Source organism: Rhinopithecus bieti, unplaced genomic scaffold, assembly GCF_001698545.2.
Source record: "Rhinopithecus bieti isolate Rb0 unplaced genomic scaffold, ASM169854v2 scaffold_986, whole genome shotgun sequence".
NCBI classification, from domain to species: domain Eukaryota; kingdom Metazoa; phylum Chordata; class Mammalia; order Primates; family Cercopithecidae; genus Rhinopithecus; species Rhinopithecus bieti.
Window position 1 is genome coordinate 986,249 of NW_016803218.1, and position 25,993 is coordinate 1,012,241.

Consider the following 25,993-nt stretch of genomic DNA (forward strand, 5'->3'; position numbering starts at 1 on the left):
AGCATGATGAATAGAATAGCACCTCACATATCAATACTAACACTGAATACAAATGGCCTAAATGCTGCACTTAAAAGATACAGGATGGCAGAAAGGATAAGAATTCATCAACCAACTATCTGCTGTCTTCAAGAAACTTACCTAACACATAGACTTACAGAAACCTATGGTAAAGGAGTGGAAAAAGATAGTCCACTCAAATGGACACTAGAAGTGAGCGGAAAGAGCTATTTTTGCATCAGACAAAATGGACTTTAATGCAACAACAGTGAGAAAAGACAAAGAGAGATATTGTATAATGACAAAAGGTCTAGTCCAACAAGAAAATATCACAATCCTAAATATATATGCATCTAACACTGGAGCTCACAAGTTTATAAAACAGTTACCAGTAGGCTTAAGAAATGAGACAGGTGGCAACACAATAATAGTGTGGAACCTCAACAGTACTCCACTGACAGCACTAGACAGGCCATCAATTCAGAAAGTCAACAAAGAAAAAACAGATTTAAACTATACCCTAGAACAAATGGACTTAACGAAGGTTAAGGATATTCACAGAAGGTTCTACCCAATATTTGCAGATATACATTCTATTCATCAGCACATGGAACATTTTCCAAGATAGACCATACTATAGGCCACAAAACAAGTCTCAATAAATTTAAGAAAACTGAAATTATATCAAGTTCTCTCTCGGAGCACAGTGGAATAAAATTGGAAATCAAATCTAAAAGGAACCCTCAAAACCATGCAAATACATGGAAATTAAAGAACCTGCTCCGGAATTATTATTGGGTCAACAATGAAATCAAGATGGAAATATAAAAATTCTATAAACGGAATGATAATAGTGATACAACCTATCAAAACCTCTGGAATACGACAAAAGTGGTGCTAAGAGGAAAGTTCATAGCATTAAATGCATACATCAAAATGTCTGAAACGGCACAAATAGACAATCTAAAGTCACATCTCAAGGAACTAGAGAAGCAAGAACAAACTAAACCCAAAACAAGCAGAAGAAAAGAAATAAAAACCATCAGAGCAGAACGAAATGAAACTGAAACAAACAAACAAAACAAAAGAAAAATGAAACAAAAGGCTGGTTCTTTGAAAACCTAAACAAAATTGATAGACCATTAGCGAGGTTAACCTAGAAAAGAACAGAGAAGATTCAAATAAGCTCAATTAGAAATGAAACAAGAAATATTACAACCAATACTACAGAAATACAAAAGATCTTTCAAGGCTACTAGCAATCAACTTTGCCTGCACAAACCAGAAAACCTGGAGGTTATGCATAAATTCCTGGAAATATGCAAACCTCCTAGATTAAACCAGGAAGAAACAGAAAATCTGAACAGACCAATAAAAAGCAGTGAAATTGAAATAAAAAAAATTTTTTTAATTGCCAGCAAAAAGTACAGGATCAGATGTATTCACAACTGAATTCTATCAGATATTCAAAGAATTGGTGTCAATCCTACTGAAGCTATTCCAAAATATAGAGAAAGAGGGAATCCTGCCTAAAACATTGTATGAAGCCAATGTCATCTTAATACCAAAACTAGGAAAGGACATACAAAAAAGAAAACTGCAGACCAGCACCCTTGATGAATATACATGCAGAAATCCCCAACAAAATACTAGCTAACCCAATCCAACAGCATATCAAGAAGATAATCCACCATTGTCAAGTGTGTACCAGGGATGCAGGATAGGTTAACATACACAAGTCAGTAAATGTGATACATCACATAAACAGAATTAAAAAGCAAAATCACATGATAATCTCAATAGATGCTGAAAAAGCACTGGACAAAAACTAGCATATCTTTATGATTTAAAACCTTCAGCAAAATTGACATAGATGGTACATACCTTAATGTAATAAAAGCCATCTATGACAAACCCACAGCAAACATTATACTGAATGGGGAAAAGCTGAAAAAATTGTCTCATTGAAAACATTGTCCCTGAGAACTGGGACAAGACAAGGATGCCATTTTCACCACTTCTGTTCAACATAGTAGTGGAAACTTTAGCCAGAGCAATCAGACAAGAGAAAGAAATCAAGGGCACCCAAATCAATAAAGAGGAAGTCAAACTGTTCCTGTTCACTGATGATATGATTGTATACCTAGAAAACCCTAAAGACTCATCCAGAAAGCTCCTAGAATTGATGCCTAAATTCTGTAAAGTTTCAGAATACAAATTCAATGTACACAAATCAGTAGCGCTGCTATACACCAACAGTGACCAAGCTGAGAATCAAATCAAAACTCAAACATTTTACAATAGATGTAAAAAAAATACTTAAGAATATTCTTACCCAAGGAGGTGAAAGACCTCTACAAGGAAAACTACAAAACACTGCTGACATCATAGATGACACACATAAATGGAAACACATCCCATGCTCATGGATGGGTAGAATCAATATTGTGAAAATGACCATACTGCCAAAAGCAATCTACAAGTTCTATGCAATTCCCACCAAAATATCATCATTCTTCACAGAACTAGGAAAAAAATTCTAAAATTCATATGAAACAACAACCAAAAAAAAAAAAAAAAAAAAAAAAANAAGCTCCTAGAATTGATGCCTAAATTCTGTAAAGTTTCAGAATACAAATTCAATGTACACAAATCAGTAGCGCTGCTATACACCAACAGTGACCAAGCTGAGAATCAAATCAAAAACTCAAACATTTTTACAATAGATGTAAAAAAAATACTTAAGAATATTCTTACCCAAGGAGGTGAAAGACCTCTACAAGGAAAACTACAAAACACTGCTGACATCATAGATGACACACATAAATGGAAACACATCCCATGCTCATGGATGGGTAGAATCAATATTGTGAAAATGACCATACTGCCAAAAGCAATCTACAAGTTCTATGCAATTCCCACCAAAATATCATCATTCTTCACAGAACTAGGAAAAAAATTCTAAAATTCATATGAAACAACAACCAAAAAAAAAAAAAAAAAAAAAAAAAAAAAAAAAACCAAAAAAGAACAACCCCCCAAAAAAACAAAAAACAAAAAACAAAACAAACAAACAAACAAAACTGCATAGCCAAACCAAGACTTAGCAAAAAGAACAAATCTGGAGGCATCACTTTAGCCATCTTCAAACTATACTGCAAGGCTATAATCACCCAAACAGCATGGCACTGGCATAAAACCAGGCACATAGACCAATAGAAAAGAAGAGAGAATCCAGAAATAAAGCCAAATACTTATAGCCAACTGATTTTTGACAAAGCAAACAAAAACATAAAGTGGGGAAGGACACCCTGGTTAACAAATGGTGCTGAGATTATTGGCAAGTCACATGTAGAAGAATGAAACTGGATCCTTGTCTCTCATTTTATAGAAAAATTGACACAAGATGGATCAAAGACTTAAATATAAGACCTAAAACCATAAATATTCTAGAAGATAACATCAGAAAATGCTTCTAGACATTCACTTAGGCAAAACTTCATGGCCAAGAACCCAAAAGTAAATGCAACAAAACCAAAATAGATGGGACTTAATTAAACTAAAAAGCTTTTGCACAGCAAAAACAATCATCAGCAGAGCAAACAGACAACGCACAGAGTGAGAGAAAATCTTCACAAACTATGCATCTGACAAAGGACTAATATCCAGAATCTACAAGGAACTCAAACAAATCAGCAAGAAGAAAGCAAATAATCCCATGAAAAAGTGGGCTAAGGACGTGAATAGACAGTTCGCAAAAGAAGATATACAAGTGGTCAACAAATAGGAAAAAGTGCTTAACATCAGTAATGATCAGGAAAATGTAAATCAAAACTGTAAAGAGATACCACCTTACTCCTGCAAGAATGGTCATAATTTAAAAATCTAAAAATAATAGACGTTGATGAGTATGTGGTGATAAAGGAACACTTTTACACTGCTGGTAGGAATGTAAACTAGCACAACCACTATGGAAACCAATATGGAAATTTCTTAAAGAACTAAAAGTAGATCGACCATTTGATCCAGCAATCCCATTAAATATGTATAAATATATATATTTATATGCCATGGAATACTACTTAGCCATAAAAAGGAATAAAATAATGGTATTCACAGCAATCTAGATGGAATTGGAGACCCTTATTCTAAGTGGGGTAACTCAGGAATGGAAAACCAAACATCTTATGTTCTCACTTACAAGTGGGGGCTAAGCTGTGAGGACACAAAGGCATAGAATAATATAATGAACTTTGGGGACTTGTCGGGGAAGGATGGGAGAGGGGTAAGGGATAAAGACTACACATTGGGTATAATGTACACTGCTCAGGTGACGGGTGCACCAAAATCTCAGAAATTACCACTAAAAAACTTATCCATGTAAACAAACACCACCTGTTCCCCCAAAACCCATTGAAATAAAAAAAAAATGATTTAGTTTCACCGAACTTAAAAAGTTCACTGTTCAGCATTGATAATAATAAAAGAAGTAAGAATGAAAAGTGTAGCATGTGGTAGCCTCTGAACAATGGGACTCTAGATTTTCACCTTGCATACACTTCTCTAGCATTTGGAAAGAAAGTATACACATGAATATATCACCACTATAATAAAGAAAACATCAAAAAATGGTGTCAGGCCATTGTCAGCATTGAATGATCCTATGATCTGCTTTTTCATTTGGATATAAACCCTAATACTGGTAGTTCACATTGCTTAATGTGATACCTAGACCCATAATTGATTTTTAAAATCAAGACAGCAATTACTTACAGGAAGTTGAAAAAGATGGGATGTGATAGGAGAGGCTTATATGTAATGGATATGGGACACAGGCCAAGAATCACCTCAGTTAGGATTTGTGACTCAAATACCTCTGGCCTCTGATTTGTCCATAGTCCTCATACAGGAATTAACAAGGCTGTCCAGCATCTTCATAAGCCTGGATTGCTCACCAGCTTTCATTTCAGCTCCTGTAGACATCTCTTGAATTAAGCAACACAGAAAAGTCCTCTGAAGTCACTGAATCCCAGAAAGGCTCTCCACCTTTAGCGCAAGTGAGGTCTTCACCACAGGACAAAGAAGGAACAATAAGGGTAAGTACCAAGAACTGTCTTCTTCCATAGTCAGTTATGGTTTTTGCTATAAGATCATGTCCCTGTGCTTCCACCTTGGTGCTACATGCAGGGGTCATGAGCTTGTTTCAGGAAAAGACAAGAGACATGAAGCTTCCTTTTGGAAACTGAGTGCTGCCAACCCAAATTGTGTGAGTTCCAAATGGGGTCCCCCCTTCTAGTTTATCTTCTCATATCACCTAATTCATTCCAACCATTCAATCTGCCCTCCTGGAGAGAATGCTGCCTCTTATATTCTTTTAACGAGCAAGGGGACATGCAGGCATTTCTTCCCAGAGTTGAACTGTTATAGAGTCAGTTTTGTTTTTTTACTTACCTTTCAAATTTACTCTTCTTTGCCTATCTGGAAAGATCTAAGGAAGATATAGATGGTACAATAATTAATGAGTGTTTCATGAGGAAAGTATTTACAAAGATGCACAGGGTTAAGGGAAAGAGACAATGCATGAGTCAGCACCCTAAGCAGCAATACATGGGGGAGCACTACTTCCTCGCCTAGGCTGTAAAGGACATGGAAGGAGCAGTTACCATTGTCGCCATAGCCATAGCTGTAGCCAGAAGGGTAGGAGAGCATGAGCAGGCAAGTGGAGAAACCCTGCATGGCCAACACACAGTCAAACAGACTGATACAGTTTGGATCAGTGTTCCCACCAAAATCTGATGTTGATTGTAATTCCCAATATTGGAGGGAGGGCTTGGTGGGAGATGATTATTGGATCACGGGGTTGGTTTCGCATGAACATTTTAACACCATCCCCTTTGGTATTGTGATACTGATGAGTTCTCATGAAATCTAGTTGTTTAAAAGCATGTAGCACCTCCTCCCTCTTTCTCTTGCTCCTGCTCTCACCATGTGAGATGTCTCACTCTCCGTTTGCCTTTCACCAGGATTGGAAGCTTCCTGAGGCCTCCCCTGAAGCAGAAGCTGCTATGCTTCTTGTACAGTCTGTAGAGCTATGAGCCGGTTAAACCTGTTTTCTTCATAAATTTCCCAGTCTCGGGTGTTTCTTTTTAGCAATGCAAGAAGGAATTAATACACAGGCAAAGAGCCAGGAGATGGAAATCCCAAGGTGCTCTCCTACTGTCTTCCAGTCTCCTATCAGTGTCTCCCAGTGTCTCAATTCCACCAGAAACCAGAAATAAAAAGAATCCACTGATGTAGTACATAGAAGCCATTCTCTTGGGATGTCAAACAGGATGAAGAAGAATGGAAAGCAAATCCTCATGGCAAATGAGACTATCCTTCTCTCCTTCTTGTATCCTCCTAAATCCTGGGGCTTTCTTTATCTGATTGATTCCTGTCTCATTTCAGCTCTATCAGACTACTTTAATGTTTGGCATGTCTTTCTCTACTGTCACTTTTATGCAGAAATGTTTGCATTTGTCAAAATGCATAGAAAATAAAATGTAATTTTAAAAGAGAACATATTTATTTTGTTTAGAATATAAGTTTGGCTGTTCTAATAAAGACACAAAGTAGAAATATCTTAAACAAGAAAGTATAGTTGAGCCTCTGGGTCACTAGGTTCTGAATCTACAGATTCAACAAACCACAGGAGGAAACTTTTCCAAAAATAAAGGTGTGGTGGAATTGTGTATGTACTGAACAGGTACAAACTTGTTTTACCTTGTCATTATTTCTGAAAAACTACAATACAACAAGAATTTACATAGCATTTGCATTTTGTCAGTTATTCTAAATAACTTTAAAGGATTTAATGTATCTGGAAGAGTACATTAAAGAGTGCCTAGAGTATAAACAAATACCACATATAAGGAAATTGAGCATCTGCAGATTTTGGTTTGTGCTGAGGTTCTGGAAACAATCCCCTGTGAATACACAAAAATGACACTCTTTGAGATCGGAACTAGAAGCTCCAACGTATCATACATCAGAATTCCAAAAATTGCTGCTCTCCAGTTCCTAGAGAGTTGCCCTCATCCTTGTGATCCTATCTGATTCCCAGCAACATCAGTATTCCAGTCTTATGGAAAAGGATGAGGGGAAGGAGAGGCTTTGCTCCTTCTGTTAATCCCATGAGCTGGGACTTGGTTCTATCACTTTTGTGATTCTTCCACTTAACAGCACCTGGTCATGCGATATCATCCAGCATCAAGGAAAACTGGGATGTGGGTCTTTGTGCTGCTTGTACATTCTCAGAATTGTTACGTGACCAAAGAGGAAAATGAATATTGGGGCAACCTAGCAGTCTCTTCAGCCCCTGACTGTCTCTGATTCTGTGCTCATATCAAGATTTTTCAGGAACTCCTCAGAAATAATAGATGATGGGGCAGAGAACAGAACTGGAGTCTCATGCAGGGCTCCAGGGACCAGGGGCTGGTATTGGACCTGCTCTTCCTGTTGTGAACTCAGGAAAACCCTTTAATTATCTAGGCCTTGGCTTCATCTCATGTTATATGAGGATAATACCATAGATGGTCTTTAAGGAATACATGCTAAATGTTGGTGATACCACAGTGAAAAAGACAGGCATGACTTACTCCTTACGGAGCTTTGGGTTTCATGAGGAAGACAAACATAGCATACCATATAGATGGACAAACAGCTTAGTGCCCTGACTGTGGATAACAGAGGTTCTCCTTTTCCTCCCATTTCCTTTTTGGGCCAATCAGAGCTGTGGCAGCTTGTCTCTCTAAGACAGCAGCTTGTCTCTCTAAGAGAGCTAACTCACTCCTGATGCTCCTCTGTACTCCCAGAGGAGGCTGCATCTTCTTTCCACCTGGAGAGCTCCTGCCCATGTGCATTCTTGGGATTCCAGAGCAAATGTGGCCTCTGATAGACAAAAAAGAACTCCTGAATTTGTCCCTAAATGGTGCTCTCTCACCTCTATTTTGTTCCCTATTTCATTTGGTTCTCATTCTCCATCTGGAGTTTGTTTAGGTTAGTTTTTTTTTTTTTTTTTCAGCCCACAATTTTGACTGCCAACTTGGATTTAACTTGAGAATCACTCCTCTACTTTACTCCCTCTAACATGTATAATCGACACATAGTGGTGCTGGGTCCAAATGGCTGACGAAAAACCGGATCGTGAGTCAGCCCTGCTGGGTTCACATTCATACTATATAATATATAACCCCCCGGAAAAACAATTCCCTCTCTTTGTACTCTAATTGCATTATCTGCAATACAAGAATAATACTAATTTTTACCTCCTAGGCTCTTCAGATGATTAAAAGAGGCAATACCTAATAAACTGTCAATCAGTTGCTGTTATTCTCCCAGAGTAGACCTAATCCTCATTCTCCAGTTGAAATTTGCATGAATATCTCTCTTTACAACCCAAGCCCTACACTTCTTCTATTTCTACTCATGGACTCCTCTCATACAAATGTTTGCATCAAGAAAGAAACGCTACCAAAGATCTCCCAAAAGAGAATGAAATAGGTTTACATTGTGGATACCCAGCAGAACACTTAGTAGTGCCTCATGGATATTCCCACACTTCAATTACCTACATCAGTGGCACTCAGACTTCACCCTCACTTACTCTTTCCTCTGCTTTATTGCTGAGCAATTCAGTTCAGACCCACACCCTACCAAAAACATTGCTTACAAAATGCTTCTTGGTGTTCAGCAAAGCCACACTGAGTACTTACTTTAAAGTCACATCAGTGGTCAATTTCAGGTTTTGGGCGCTCATCAATAATTCTTCTCAACACAGATACAGCTGTCCAGAAATAGAATTCTGATTAACGAAATTTTCTTCATCTAAATGTATGTATGTGTTCTAATGCCTTACATTGTGCTTTCATTTTTATTTTCCATTTCATCCAAATCTACCATTACCATTAGGTTCCTCATGCATGCATTCCTTCATTGAGTGAATGTTTATGAAGAGCACATTGTGCTGCTCATGGAAATAGACTCTTAGAGTATAAAACATAAAATGTGGTCCTGTCTGCAATGACTGACACACTGAATTATTTCTCACCCACCAGGCCCAGTCATTTTCACACTTATCCTAGCAAAGGTCACATTTTCCTCTGATTCATAATGCATTGGTCTTCTTTCCTGTCCATGGATGACCAGTCCTAGTCATGAGTGTGTCACAACCACCTCTTTGTGTATCTGAATTCCTCTACCTGAGAGAAAATGTCAGGCCCAGGATACAGTAATGATTGGGTCCACAGCCCTGGCCGGATGAGTGGGGGTGTTTTGATCCTAATGTTATTCCCATGTCAGTACAGAAATTGTGTGGCAGTAGAGAGGGGTCAGGCTTTAGAGTCAGTAAGAACTGGATTTCAAACTGGATTTGAGGACCCCCACCTTTTGGTAGGTGACTTATTCTCTGTGAGCCTCTGTTTCTCTCCTCTTTAAAATGAGAACAGTAAATCCCATATGGCAGGGTGGTGGGGAGAATCAGAGATCATACAGCTGGTGATCACATCTGGTTTGTGTTCCCAGGGACACCAGACTAGGGTTTCTGAGCATGGATCCAACCATCCCAGCCTTGGATACAGAACTGACACGAATCAACGGAACTGTGGAAACTCCTTGCTACAAGCGGACCCTGATCCTCACGGTGCTGACGTGCATCATTTCCCTTGTGGGGCTGACAGGAAACGCGGTTGTGCTCTGGCTCCTGGGCTTCCGCATGCGCAGGAACACTGTCTCCACCTACATCCTCAATCTGGCGGCGACCCACTTTCTCTTCCTCAGTGGCCCCGTTATCCGTTCGCCACTACGCCTCATCAATATCCTCCATCCTTTCTTCAAAATCCTCAATCCTGTGATGACCTTTCTCTACTTTATAGGCCTGAGCATGCTGAGCGCCATCAGCACCGAGCGCTGCCTGTGCATCCTGTGGCCCATCTGGTACCGCTGCCGCCGCCCCAGACACCTGTCAGCGGTCGTGTGTGTCCTGCTCTGGGTCCTGTCCCTGCTGCGAAGCATCCTGGATTGGATGTTCTGTGAATTCCTGCTTAGTGGTGCGGATTCTGTTGGGTGTGAAACATTAGATTTCATTACAATTGCGTGGCTGATTTTTTTATCTGTGGTTCTCTGTGGGTCCAGCCTGGTCCTGCTGGTCAGGATCCTCTGTGGATCCCAGAGGATGCCGCTGACCAGGCTGTACGTGACCATCCTGCTCACAGTGCTGATCTTTCTCCTCTGTGGCCTGCCCTTCGGCATTCAGTGGGCCCTGTTTTTCAGGATCCACCTGAATTGGAAAGTCTTATATTGTTATGTTCATCTAGTTTCTATGTTCCTGTCCACTCTTAACAGCAGTGCCAACCCCATCATTTACTTCTTCGTGGGCTCCTTTAGGCAGCGTCAAAATAGGCAGAACCTGAAGCTGGTATTCCAGAGGGCTCTGCAGGACATGCCTGAGGTGGATGAAGTTGGAGGGCAGCTTCCTGAGGAAACCCTGGAGCTGTCGGGAAGCAGATTGGAGCAGTGAGGAAGAGCCTCTGCCCTGTCAGAGGGGACTTTGAGAGCAACACTGCCCTGCCACCCTTGACAATTATATGCATTTTTCTTAGCCTTCTGCCTCAGAAATGTCTCAGTGGTTCCTCAAGGTCTTCGAATAGATGTTTATCTAACCTGACAGTTGCAGTTTTCACCCATAGAAAGCATTAGTCTGATAGTATAATGTTTAGATTCTCCTTGATATTACCAACACATTTTTCCTGTTATCTTACACCGAATCTTTCTTACTGAACACTTTTTCTGCAATTTTCATTGTAAATAAAAGGAGCTCCTGTCCACAACCCTAAAACTCTTCTTTATACTTGTTTTCTACCTGATAGTATCAAAAAGGAGGATTCCTTATTAATCTCTCAGATTATGTTTCACTCAAAATCATGTTCCTTCTATGTCTAGAGGCTTTACCGTAGTTGGAAACTCGATTCTGAATAAGTGAGTTCTGCTACCTCTAAATTCCATTGAATTCTCAGATATAAAGCAAAATAATGTCCTTACAGACTCTCTCTTCATAAAAACACTCTCACAAATTGGTTTTATGAAAAGTCCTCTCCTGTCATTTGTCCACAGCATGGTGACATGTTGGCCTTGGTTTGTAGTAAAGACATCTGTGGCCACTTCTCTTTGAAAACGGGTAAGTTCTTGTTTAGCCCTTCCTGAACGAATGGACCAGTGAGGAGCCTATAAGTATGCCCCACCAGTTTCATTTTGGCCATTGGAAACCTCAATATTGATTTTAAAGTGGAAATTATCTTGAAAACCATTTATTATTCACTTACAGATTCTTTCAGTTGTAGGAGAATTCTTCATACTTCCAGGTTTTGTATAAATTGTTCTGACTGTAACTTTCAGTTAGTGTTATGGCTGTTTACATGAGAAGCAAAACTGAAAACATCTGACCTTTCCTTGCCAATCTCAATTACGGGATCAGGATAATTGGTTCAGAATTCTGTGACATAGATGAACCTGGAAACATTGTGCTAAGGAAAATCAGCCAGATGCCAAACAATAAGTAAGTTCAAATTCTACGAGGTACCCAAACTAGGAAATTCTTGAACACAGAAAATAAATTAGGATGATCCTGGTCCTGGAAGATGGAGATATTGTGTAGCCATTATTAAATGAACACAGGATTTCTGTGTTGAATAATGAAAAGTTCTTAAAAGGGACAGTGGTAACCGTTATGACTTATTGTGAATGTACTTACTGACACAGAATTGGACAATTAAAATGGTTAAAGTTATCAAATGTATGTTATGTAAACTTTACCACAATTTAAAACATTTAATTATAAAAATGGGATCAGTACAAAATTCAGGACTGTGCTCCGCCAGTGGTTATCCCTTCCACAAATAAGCAGACAGAAGAGACCACCAAGAGAAGATGTGACATCACAGTGGACTGTGTGCTGCTCACAGACAGTAAGGCTGCCTCTCAGATTGTCCCTCACTGAGGGGAGCTGACAAGTGCAATCTGAGTATGCAGGAGGCAGTACAAAGCAGTTAGGAAAGTAATAAAGAGGTCTATACTTTTCCATTTTTCAAACCATATTTATTGGTGGCTCTTATCACACTGTTCACAATGTTGAACTCAGGTCACCTGAGTCCAGATCCATTGCTCTTCCAGGCCCAGCATTTTGCTGATGCTCAATCCTATCTGTCCACCCTGGATTTCCAAATGCTGTAGTAGGACGTAGCTGTAGGTGAGAATTTCCTACAGGTGAGAGGAAGCAGGAAAGCAGTGTTTGCAGCCAATGCTCTGGGCCAGAAGCTTTGCTGTGATGTCTTTAGTTCAGACTGAGGGCTATTGAGAAAGTCCACTCTGGAAGTCTGTGATATAAATTGTACAGTGTTGGCTAAAGATGTTGTCTATCATGAGGAATTCTGTAGAGAATTTTCACCTGGCAATTGAATCAAATAATGTTGGTTCTTACCTGGGATTCTGTTTATTTTGATGTTAGTGACATTCTTTTTCTTTTGATAGAAGAAAACTTCAACTTCATGAAGGCTTAGATTCTGTCCTTGAAGCCCATTCTGAACTCACTTGGCCTCACACATTGCTCCACTACAGCACTTAAAACAGTGTACTTCAAGTATTTGTACCCACATCTTTCTCTTCAACTGCAGCCTGGCGTCTTTCAGAGCAGAGAACTTGTCTTTGAATTTCTAGTGCAACAGACTAGGTGTGGAATTTAGAAGATGCTTGGTAACTATTTTTCTCAAGCAGCTCCCACCTGAAAATCTCATGGTCAACCAGCATCTTGCAAAGGCTGGCTCAGTCACCAGGTCTCATTGGAACTCCTATAGGCACCTCCCACTCAACAGTGTCCTCTGCAGCTGGTCGTTCTGAGAACAGCTGTTCCCTTTTGTTGCAGGTCTGCCCACTGCCTTTGGGAAGAAGAATGGAGGGGATGTGTGAGTCTGCTCATGAGCTGCCTTATTTCCAAGGCCAATGATATTATTTCGTCTCGGTTACATGTCAAGGCAGAGCATGCAGGACATCCAGGAGTGTTCTCCAGAAAGTGAGAGATAATATGAAAATCTCACATGGCACCTTTTGGGAGCTACTGTTCATGAATACTTTTTTTTTTTTTTGAGACGGAGTTTTGTGCATTTATTTATTTATTTATTTATTATTTTTTTGCCCAGGCTGGAGTGCAATGGCATGGTCTCGGCTCATTGCAACTTCCACCTCCTGCATTCAAGCGATTCTCCTGCTTCAGCCTCCCAAGTATCTGGGATCACAGGTGCCTGCTACCATACCCGGTTACTTTTTTGTATTTTTAGTAGAGGCAGGGTTTCACCATGTTGGCCAGGATGGTCTCGATCTCTTGACCTCGTGATCTGCCTGCCTTGGCCTCCCAAAGTGTTGGGATTACAGGCATGAGCCACCGCGCCCAGCCCATGACTACTTTTTAGGCATGAATTCAACAAACAAATTTATCAAGCACTGTGCTAATTCTACATAATAGCAAACACCTTTCAAATAAGTTTCTCACTAGTACATTCTATCTCTATATCCAATCCTTTCCATTTCATGGAGAAAATACATTGATTGATGCTGAGCAAATGCTGAGCCTTCGTGGTCATTCACTGATGCTCTAGTACACCTGGGCTCAAGGGCACTGAGTCATCAGCCTCACAAGAACCAATTGGATCTATTTCCTGTCCTGCTTTTGACAATTAGGCTTGTCAATACAATTACCTAATTTGTCAAAATACAGCACAAATCAATGAAATACGAGTATGAAAGAAGAACTGTGGTTTCCATACAAACTAATGTGAATGCTTAAAGGGACAATAAAAGCAGGTTTCAAAATTATTGTTAGTTTAATAGGTGTGAGTCTGCCAACTCTATCAGATTAAACAAAAATGGACAATATGGAACAATATCTTCAGCGAGAATGCTATGCATCTGATGCTAGGATCTACACTTAAACTAATCTACACTGCAAATCATAGACAATGAGTGATAGATATGCTTTCAGCAAGATAGAATAGAATTCTATTTGTAAATGCTATACAAAGGAATGTTCTGTAGTCTGGTTCTATTACAGTGAATGAATTCTAGGTAAAAATGAAATATTCATGTTACAAATGTATTCTTTCTTAATAATACTGATTAACAGACATTTTCAATTAATCTATCCACTTGCATTTCTGCATATATCATTAAGTGGGCTTTTCATAACAGTATCTCTCACTTATTCTACTCTTTATTGTATAAATGCATACTGAGAATCTTCTATCCTCTAGCTTGCATGCCAGACACTTAGGAGTCAAAGTAAACACACCTACATTCATAGAGTGCACAGCCTGTGAAGGAAGGACACTAGTGCAGGAAAGACTGCCTCCCAAAGTGACACATGCTATCCAAGTATTGTGTTTGTGGCTCAAGGATGCTCAGAGGAGAGGGTATCTAAAAATTCCCAGTTATCTTGCTGCCATCCTGAAGAGGAATGCCACACCCAAGCACCCAGCTGAAGCAGGACAATAAGATTCCAGTAAATTAGAGAAGTTCACCAGGTGACTGCTCATGCAAGACAACAATCTTAGCAATGGTTTTATAGTTGATGACATCAAAAGATTAATAGGCTGAATCTTACAACAGCCCTCAGTCTATAGTCCAACATCACACCAATGCGCCAATTCCTGAAAAGATTTTCAAGAGACCCTGCAGGTGCTTAGGTCACAGGCATGCAGAACTACCTACGACCATTACCCTGTGTTCCAGCAGAAGAAGCCCTTGCCTCCAGGCAAACCCAAATCAGCATCTAGAAATCCCAGGATACAGAAGGATGCAGAATATGCAAGTGCTAAAATGGGAAGAACATGGACATGGTTTCAGGGATTTGGGATTCTCAAGCTGACTGCATGGCCAACATGAGTCACATGCTCATTCCAGGGAAACCAAGCAGATAGTGAGATTATGGGATTTCCCCGGTCTGAAACTGTGCCATTTGTGCATTTGTGCTCAGGTATCTCTTTTCAGAATATGTGGGTAAAGTGTGACTTTGCCATAACCATGGACTGAAGATAAGTACTGTTATGATCCAGACCTCCTGAGAAATTCATGTGTCTACACAGTGACTATAATCACAGTAATCGTATGTTCTTCTCACCTATGTGGCAGCGACCTAGAATCCGAAGAGACTGCTGTGGTGCTTGTTCTGTATGACGGTGTGGTATCCATTGGGCACCATTATTGTCAATGTACCAATGCTGACTATAGATATAGATGACATTTGTTTGCTGTTATTTAACAACAACAGCAGAGTATAGAAGAAGAAATCTCAATGCTCATGCATATCGTATTGGTTCAATCGTTCTGAAACCTTGCAGGATGCAAACGCAAAGAAGGAGAGCAGAGACAGAGCAGATCTCATTCCTAAGTGTGTATGTAGAAGTCAGTAGATCATGGAAGGCTTCATGTAATAGGTAGAATTTTAACTGATGACTACAACTTACCCAGCATTATTATTAATAATTATACCCTCTGTAAATTTTGCCAGTCCCACAAATTTTTGTATTGTGCAAGGAGAGATAAATAGGATCTGGACAGATGGAAATAGAAGAAGAGATAATTTATACTGACACTGTTATTAAAAGTATAGAGTTTTTTAGGGAATGGTGAATAATTCATACATGAGTCTTATTCCTTGTGTTCCCACCCCTCCCATGTATTTGGTAATGGTGGCAAGATCCCTCTTAAATAGAATCACAAGGCTGGAATGCTCTGAATAATGAGCATTATCTTTTGTGGCCTTGAAGTGATAGGGGTTGGTGTTAATTTTGTGATATTCATAGAAATGAACTCCATAATAATGTAAAGTCCAGAGCAGACCAGGCAGATCAGGTCAACAGGACAAGCCACAAAGTCAATGCTCTGCTGTGCATACCCTCCTCCAGCCCTCCAGAGTCAGAAGGCGTATGTCCAGCCCTCCAAGATCAGAAGGCATACATAAAAGATAAGAAAAAGCGTGGGGGTTAGGGGAGAAGACAGAAACAGTGGAATGCAGCCCCTTCTCTGGAGCAGCATTTTTACCTGCAGAAGGCCCACATTTAACTCTAAACTTTTGCATAGCCTTGATATGGATGCTAGCTTAAGAGTTGGTAACCAGTTCTCCAAAAAATCCCTATTCAAATTCTGTGTGTCACCTTTCACCTTTTTTGTAATGTAGTATCTACAGTGTCTTGATATTTGGCTCAGTACTCCTGGTTTAACATCCTGATACACATGTGAAGGAATAGTACGTACCAACCTGAGAAGTTCTAAAGAAGTTGATGAGAATTGTCATTCCCTGTTCAAGTCCTCAGGCTTCCTTCCTCCTTATCAATTCATGTACAGTTACTAAAGAGTAGAAATGTAGGATTCAGCCTTTAATTGTGTCTGTAAAAGTTTATATATTCATTGCAAGAGAGATTGGAAGCAAATATGATAAAAATTTAATATGTACTCAATTTTGTGGTAGGTGTGTAACTGATTATCATAATATCTTCTAGCCTATGTCCCTGGCTTGCAAACTTCCTTCCAGTGTACCCCATGTCCTCATTCTTGGTGTATTAGTCTGTTCTCACACTACTAATAAAGGCACACCCAAGACTGGATAATTTATAAAGGAAGGAGGTTTAATTGACTCACAGTTCTACATAGGTGGGTAAGCCTCACAATCGTGGTGGAAGGCGAATGGGGAGCAAAGTCACACCTTACATGGTGACAGGCAAGAGAGCATATGGAGGGGAACTCCCCTTTACAAAACCATCAGATCTTGTGAGACTTACTCACTACCATGAGAACAGCATGGGAAAGGCCCACCCCATGGTTCAGTGCTCTCCCACCAGGTGCCTCCCACGACACATGGGAATTATGGGAACTACAATTCAAAATGAGATTTGGGTGGGGACACAGCCCAACCATATCACTTGGTGACTTCAATATCTATGGAGGTAGTCCATACAAGAAAAAGGCCTTTCAGTTGTTTTTAAAGTTTTCATTCTCAATTTATTGTAGACTATGAAGAAGTTACAAAAACAGTACAGAGAGTTTCTGTATGCCTACCACCCAAACTGCAGCAATAGTAACATGTAACATAAATATCTTATCAAAACCAGAAAATTGACATTGGTACCATCTAATTACTACACTTCAGATCTTATCAGATTTCACCAAATATCTACAGTAAAATTTTACCAGATTTTACCAGTGTTGGCATGTACTCATTTGTGAAGTGAGCTATGCCTCTGTGTTTCATTCCATAACATTTTGTCCCATGTATAGATTCATATAACCAAAACCACATAAACCACATTGAAGACCTAGAACAACTGCCTTGGGCTCCTCCTACTGTCATATCCACACTATGTTTCTTCCCAAATTCCTCTAATCACTGATCTATTTTCCATCTCTATAATTTTGTCATTTCAAACGTGTTACATAAATGGAGTCATACAGTATCCAATCTTTTGACTTTGGCTTTTTTCATTCAGCACAATGTTTTCAAGATCCACCCAAGTTGTTGCAGGTATCAGTAGCTTTTTGCTGATTTTTTTTTTATACTACCGAGGTACAGATGGACTGTGCTTTGTTTCACTATTCATAAGTGGAAGGACATTGTCATTTTTTTCTAATGTTGCATTTAAAAATAAAGCAAATAGAAACCTATGTGTACAGATTTTTAAGTGAACTTAATTTTCCTCTCCATATGATAAAATCTAGAGCTAGATTTCTGGGTTGTATGAAAATAGGATTTCCCAGCATAGCTCTATCATTTTACTTTCTCACTGGTAATCCTTCCAAATCTCAGCCAATATTTGAGATTTTTTATTTATTGCCTGAAATATTAGTGATGTTCAGCATCTTTCATGCATTTATGTGCCATGCATACATCTCCTTGCTGAAGCATCTGTTCATCTTTTCCCCTGGTTAAATCCAGCTCTCTGCTAACTCCGGGCCTGATAAAGAACCATGCCCCATTGTTTTAAAGAACCATGCCCCATTGTTTTACTTTATATTTATGTCTTTCAACCTGAAATGTCCATTTATTTCTCCTGAACAATCCCATAATTGCCTCTTACTCTGCAAGCAAAGCTGTTCACACCATCTCTCTCTTGAAACCACTTCCTCATTCTTTTTATCATTCTCAAGTGATGCACTGCTGAGAATTATCCACCTCCCCACACAAGCTACCTGCCCATCTGCCTCTGAGCCCATTGCTCTGCCTTTTCTCTCATCCCAGGAAATGGGCTCTGTGTGCTCCTGTTTGAAACCATCCTTTCCATTTGAATGCAGTTTCCCCTGCCCCCTCGCCCTGGATCATTTTATAAAATCATTGGATCTCCCTCCCGCATCTTTCATATTTTCTTCTCTAATGGATCCTTCCATTATAGTTGAAACCCACTATCCTATTCCTGGCTTAAATCACCACCCATGTCCACATATCCCTTCATCTACAGCCTGATTTCTTTTCTTTACTTTAGAAAAAAATCTCTTCCAAAGAGTTTTCTACCCTCATTATCCTCATTTCCTTTCCCATTCATATCTTCTCAAATCTCTATCTCCCTCTTTTAGCTAGATCATTAAATTTATTTTCCTTGTTTGAAAATTTATTTTGTCAGAGTAATAAAGTCACGGGTTTCAAAATAATTTTAATGCACGCAGTGAAAATTGACATTCCCATTCCAGGTCCTCAGGCATACCTGCATATATATATTTGTTTCTGTAATGGAAGGATCCAACAGAGAAGGAAACGTTGCAGGTGCAGGAGGGAGATTCAATAATGATATAAAAGAATTCGGGGGAGGGGCAGGGAAACTGCATTCAAGTGGAAAACAACTATATATATGTAGTTGTTTTAGTATGATAAAGAATATATATGTATTCTTTTATATATGTATTCTTATATATATTCTTTTACATATATTTATTCCTTGTCATACAAAATATAAATTGGTCTGTATTTTTTAATGTTTATCTTTATTTTAAGTTCAAGGGTACATGTGCAGGATGTATAGGTTTGTTACACATGTAAACATGTGCCATGGTAGTTTGCAGCACCTATCAGCCCATCACCTAGGTATAAAGCCCAGCACGCATTAGCTATTTTTCCCAATGCTCTCCCTCCCCTGACAACAGCCCCAACAGTCCCCAGTGTGTTTTGTTCCACTCCCTGTGTCCATGTGTTCTCACTGTTCAGCTCCTACTTAAAGTCAGAACATGAGGTGTTTGGTTTTCTGTTCCTGCGTTAGTTTGCTGAGGATAATGGCTTCCAGCTGCGTTCATGTCTCTGAAAATGACATGACCTCATGCTGCAATGAACATATGTGTGTATGTATCTTTGTAATAGAATGACTTATATTTCTTCGGGTATTTATATTTCTTTGGGTATATACCCAGTAATGGGATTGTTGGGTCAAATCTTATTTCTGGTTCTAGATCTTTGAGGAATTACCAGACTGTCTTCCACAATGGTTGAACTAATTTACATTCCCATCAACAGTGTAAAAGCATTTCTTTATTTTATAAAAAAGAGAAGAAAACACTAAAATAAGTGGTGTCAGTCCATTATGAGACTTAGATAACTCTATGGTATACATTATTATTTTGGTTAAAGACTTACATCACAAGCTTACATTGCTTGACACTGATACCTAAGCTCACAGTTGGCAATTAAGTGCTCTAGAACAACAATTACTAACAAAGAGGTGGACCAGATGAAATGGGATGGGAGAGGCTGATATGTGAGTAAAAATACGACAGAGGCCAAGAAACACCTCAACTAGGGATTATGCCTTAGCTGGTTGTGGTCTCCAATTTGCACCCATTCCCTGTAAAGGAAAACACAGGGCTGTTCAGTATCTTGATAAGCCTGACTTGGTCACCAACTTTCCCTCCAGCTCCTGAAGGCATCTCTGGAATTGCAGGACACAGAAGGGTCCTCTGGAGTCACTAAATCCCAGAAAGGCTCTTCTACTTTAGCACAGGATGGCTGTCTACTTCTGGATAGAAGAATGAGCAAAGGTAAGGGTATATATCAAGAATTGTCTTCTGTCCAAAGTCAGTTATGGGTTTTTGCTATAAATTCACATTCCTGTGTTTTCATCTTGGGGTGTGTATTAGTCTGTTCTCATACTACTAACAAAGTCATACCTGAGACTGGGTAATACATAAAGAAAAAGTTTAATGAACTCATAGTTTCACAGGCCTCACAATCATGAAGGAGGAGCAAAGGCATATCTTACATGGCAGCAGGCAAGAGAGCATGTGCAGGAGAATGGCCCTTTATAAAACCATCAGATCTTGTGAGAGTTATTCACTATCATGAGAACAGCACAGGGAAGACCCAATCCATGATTCAATACCTCCCACTGGGTCCCTCCCCTGACATGTGGGGGCTATGGGAGCTACAATTCAAGATGAGGGACACATCTTGAATTGGGGACAAGCCAAACCATATCAGGATGCTACATGCAGGGGGTCATTAGCTTGCTTGAGGAAAAGTCAGGAGACATGAAGCTTCCTTCTGGAAACTGAGTGCTGGCAAACCTGATTGTAGGAGTTCCAAATGGGGTCAAACAGACTTTTCTCCCTACTGATCTGTTTCTCCATGGCTTCTCCTCTATTTCAACCATTCAAATCTTCTGTCATGGAGACAATGCTGCTTCTTATATTCATTATGGAGCAAAGAGACATGCAGGCATTGCTTCCCAGAGCTAAACTGCTATTAACCCAAGTTTCATTGCTTTGCTTGCTTTCAAAGTTATTCTGAAATAATAATAATAGTTATCCAGGAAGAAGCAAATGGTCCAACATTAAATAGTTGAGGAGTATTTTATGCCAGGATTACTTACAAAAAATTCTGGCTTAAAGGAAAGTGACAATGCATGGTGATGCAACCTAAGGCAAGCGATAAACACTATTTCCTCCCCTGAGCTTAAAGAGACAGGAAAACAGCAGTTACTATTGAAAGCATAGCTGTAGCTGTAACTGTAAAGGTGGGAGAGGATGAGGCAGGTGGAGAACCCTGCATCACCATCACACAGCATCACAGGCAGAGAGCCAGAAATCCCAAAATCACTGTCCTCCTGCCCTCCAGTCTCCTGACAGTGTCTCCTAGTTGCTCAGTTGAACCAGAAACCAGAAGGAAAAGAATCTCACTTATGAGGTACACAGAAGCCACCATCTTGGAATGCCAAATAGGGTAGAAAAAGAGGGACAAAAAATCCTTAGGGCAGCTTAAAGGGACAGGAAAACAGCAGTTACTATTGAAAGCATAGCTTTTGATATGCAATGGTTCTCCCACCTTCTTATATCCTCCTACTTTCTGAGGTTTTTCTCAATCTAAATGTCATTCAATTGTATATCATCACAGCTCCATCTATGTTTTTTTTTTCTATTTCCACCTTCTCTCTCTAATGTCAATTTTATGGACAAACACCCACATTAATTAAAAATGACTGATTGGGGCCGGGCGCGGTGGCTCAAGCCTGTAATCCCAGCACTTTGGGAGGCCGGACGGGGCGGATCACGAGGTGAGGAGATCGAGACCACCTGGGCTAACACGGCTGAACCCCGTCTATACTAAAAAAAATACAAAAAACTAGCCAGGTGACCATGGCGGGCGCTGTAGTCCCAGCTACTTGGAGGCTGAGGGCAGTGAGAAGGCGTAAACCCCGGGAGGCGTAGCTTGCAGTGAGCTGAGATCCGGCCCTGCACTCTAGCCTGCGGTGACAGAGCCAGGACTCCGTCTCAAAAAAAAAAAAAAAAAAAAAAAAAAAAAAAAAAAAAAAAAAAAAAAAAAAAATACTGATTGGAAGGTGATTTTTAAGAGAAAACATATTTCTTTTAGTTTGAGTATAAGTTTAGTTGTCCTAATACAGATATCTTTATTAAATCAAAATATCTTCAACAAGAAAGTACAGTGGGTTCTCCATGTACATAGTTTCCACATCCGGGGATTCACCCAATGGCAAATCAAAAATGGTCAGAAAAGGAAAATTAAAAAACGATAGTGGCATCTGTACTGAATAGGTACAGACATTTTTATCCCTTCTTTATTCCCTAAAAAAACCCAACCATTTATATAGCATTTACATGGTCTTAGGTATTATTAGTAAAGTAGAAATCGTTTAAAGTATATTGGAGAATGTGGGTAGGTTATATATAAATGCTATGTCATTTTCTATAAGGAAACTGAACATCTGAAGATTGTGGTGTATGCAGGGGTCCCAGAATGAATCGCCTGTAATGCCCAGAAATGAGCGTATCTTAGACATAAGTTGGAGGCTTCAAGTCATCATACATTAAGACTCCACAAACTGCTGCTTCCCAGTCCATAGAGTGGAGTCCTCATTCTTTGTGGTCTTACTGGTTCCCATCCACATCAGCATTCTAGCCTGATGGAAAAAGAAAGAGGGAAAGGGGAGCCTGTACTCCATCCATTGATCCCATGAGCTTGGACTTGCTTACATCACATCTACTCACCTTCCACTGATCAGAACCTGGTCATACGATGTCATCCAGCATCAAGGAAAACTGGGACATGTGTCCTTGTGCTGCTTTTAAATGCTCAGAATTGTTATGTCACTGAAGAGGAGAATGGAGATTTGGGCAACCTTGCAGTCGCTGAAGCCCCTGATTATCTCTCAGACTTGTTGCTCACATCAAGGCTTTTCAGGAGCTCCTCAGAAATAACCAATGATGGGGCAGAGAATAGTACATAAGTACAGGGATGTTGATATCGGGTCTGCTCTTTGTGATATTGGAAAAACAAGTCTGACTCTTGTAGCCTTAACTCCTTCTTACATTAAATGAGAATAGTACAATAGATGGCCTTTAAGGAACACATGCTGTATTAGTCCGTTCCCATACTGCTATAAAGATATTACCTGAGACTGAGCAATTTACAAAGAAGAGAGATTTAACTGACTTACAGTTCCACACGATTCGGGAGGCCTCAGGAAAATTATAATCATGAAGGAAGGTGAAAGGGAAGCAAGGCATGTCTTACATGGCAGCAGGATAGAGAGAGAGAGAGAATGGGGAAGTGCCAGACACTTAAACAACCAGATCTCGTGAGAACTCACTCACTATCATGGGAACAGCAAGGAGGAAATCTGGCCCCATGATCCAATCATGTCCAACCAGCTCCCTCCCTCCACACATGAGGATTACAACTCAAGATGAGATTTGGGTGGAGACACAGAGCTAAACCATATCACATGCTAAATGTTGGTGATACTACAGTGAACAAAAACAGGCATAGCTTAGTCCCTATGGAGCTTCAGGTTTAATGAGGAAGACAAATGTTTCAAATATTAAATAGGGTATATCAAATATATACCCTAAATATAGATGCACATGCTGTTAAGTTCCCTGGGTGGGGATCACAGTTTTCCTTCCATTTTCTTTTCTGGCCAACCAAGGCTGTGGCAGCTTGTTTCTCTAACACAGCTCAGGATGGATGCACTCACTTTTGATGTCTCTCTGTACACCTGAGGAAGGATGCATTTTCTTTCCACTTGGATGCTTTCTACCCCTGTGGCTCCCCAGGATTCCAGAGGAAAGCTCACCTTCTTGAGGAAGGAAAGGGTGCCTGAATTCCTTATTGTGCTCCTAATTGGTTTCCCTTCACTCTCATTTGCTAGATATTAAGTTCGCTTCTCATTGTCTCCAGAGTTTGCTTAGGTTATTTTTTTTTCAGTCCACAGTTTTGACTACCATCTTGGATTTATGTTGGGAATTACAGTCTCCTCTGCTTTCCCATACAGTGATGTGTAACCAACACACAGTGGTGCTGGGTCCAAAGGGCTGGCAAAAAAGATAAACTCTGAGGCAGCCATGCTGGGTTCTAATCCACATCATGTGAGACTAAGAAATAATTACACATCCTTTATGTCTTCCTTTGTCATCCCCTGTAAAATGGGAATATTACTAATTCTTACCTCCTAGGCTCTTGAAAAGATTAAGAGGGACAATACCTGATAAATACTCAATTAGCTACTGTTATTCACCCAGATGGAAGCTAGTCCTCTTTCTTCAGTTAAAATCTGCATGAGCATCTCTTTTTACATTCGAAGCCCTGAAATTTTTCTGGTTCCCCTCAGGGACTCCTCTGAAACAAAAGTGCGCATTAGCAAAGAAATTCTACCGAAGATCTGGGAGAGAGAATGAAGTAGGTTTATATTGTGCACACCCAGCACACCACTTAGAAGTTCTCCAGGTCTATTTCCACATTTCAGTTGCCTCCTTCAGTGACACTCAGGCCTCATGCTCACTTACTTTTTCCTCCTGTATATTCTGAGCAATTCAGCTCAGACTCGCACCCTACCCCAACACTGTAAACCAAAACGCCTCGAGGTACTCAGCAAAGCCAACACTGAGTCCCCATTTCAAAGGCACATCAGTGATCAGATATTTAGGCTTATGTGGGTAATTCTTTTTAACACAGACAGAGCTGTCCACGAATAGAATTCTGATGAATGAAATTTTCTTCATCTTATGCATATGTGTGTTCTGATACCTTTAATTGTGCTTTCATTTTTTACTTTCTATTTCACTCAAATCTCCCACTACTATTAGGCTCCTCATGCATGCATTCACTCATTGAATAAATGTTTGTGGAGAACACAGTGTGCCTTACATGGAGCTAGGCACTGGGAATATAAAAAGTGGTGCTCCTTCCTGGGGCTTAGCCCAAGTGGGTTCTTGGCTTTGTACAGAAAAGAATTCGAGGGCAAGCCAGTGGTGATAGATAGCAAGTTTTATTAAAGCAGCAGAGGTACTGCTCCTTGCCAAGCAGGGCTACCCCATAAACAGTGTGTCCAGAGTAGCAGCTCAGGGGCAGTTCTGCAGTCATATTTTTGCCCACTTTTAGTGATATGCAAATTAAGGGACAGTTTATGCAGAAATTTCTAGGATAAGGGTGGTAACTTCCAGGTAATGAGGTAGTTGCCATGGAAAAAAGTGATAATTTCTAGGTGTTACCATGGCCATGATAAACTGACATGGCACACTAGTGGGCATTCTTATGGAAAACTGCTTCCACCCAGCCCTATTTTAGTTAGTCCTCAATCTGGTCCAGTGTCAGAGTCCTCACCTCCAGAGTCGAGTCACACCTCCTACCTCAATGGCACACTGGTGGGCATGTCCTATGGAAAGCTGCTTTCACCCTGGCCTTGTTTTAGCTAGTCTTCAGTTTGGTCTGATGTCTAAGTCCCTGGCTCTAGAATCAAGTCCCACCTCCTACCTCACTGTCTTCAGTGACTGACATGCTGAGCCCTTTCTAGCCTATCAGGCCCAGCAATCCTTACATCTGTCCCAGCAAAATGCTACATCCTTTTGTGTCCCTTAATCATGATATTCTTCCTCCATGGATAGACCACTCTTAGTCATGGGGGTGTCACAGACACCTCTTTGTCTTTCTGAATTCCTGCACCTGAGAAAATTTCTGGCCCAGTCCAGAGTAAAGCTCGGGCCCATAGCCCTAGCCGGTTGAATGGAGGTGTTTTGATCAAGGAATACTTCCATGTGATTAGAGAATCTTGTTGCAATAGAGAGAGCCCAGGCTTTAGTGTCAGCAAGAACTGGTTTGAAACCAGATCCAAGGCCTCCTGATATTTTATTTGGTTATTCTCCATACACCCCTGTTTTTCTCCTCTGAAAAATGGGAACAGTAATTCACACATTGCAGGGTGATCTTGAGAATCAGAGATCACACATCTGGAGCTCAAATCTCCTTGTCTTTCCCCAGGCACCAGTGAAGGGTTTTGGACCGTGGATTCAACCATCCCAGTTTAGAGGACAAAACTCACATCAATGAATGGAAATAAAAAGAACCTTTCTTGAACTTGTGACTTGGAGACCCTGATCCCAAACTTACTGATGTGCATCATTGCCCTGGTCAGGCTGGCAGGATAGG

General features: G+C 40.2%; 1 protein-coding gene across 1 annotated transcript; it reads left to right on the forward strand.

Annotated features, from left to right (window-relative positions):
* Positions 1–4,949: 4,949 nt before the first annotated feature.
* On the forward strand, positions 4,950–10,865 carry LOC108528165 (mas-related G-protein coupled receptor member X3-like). The gene is made up of 2 exons (XM_017869856.1): positions 4,950–5,096; positions 9,562–10,865. Exon 2 carries the CDS (start codon positions 9,587–9,589, stop codon positions 10,553–10,555), a length of 969 nt encoding a protein of 322 aa, XP_017725345.1. The 5' UTR covers positions 4,950–5,096; positions 9,562–9,586; the 3' UTR covers positions 10,556–10,865.
* The last annotated feature ends 15,128 nt before the right edge of the window (positions 10,866–25,993 follow it).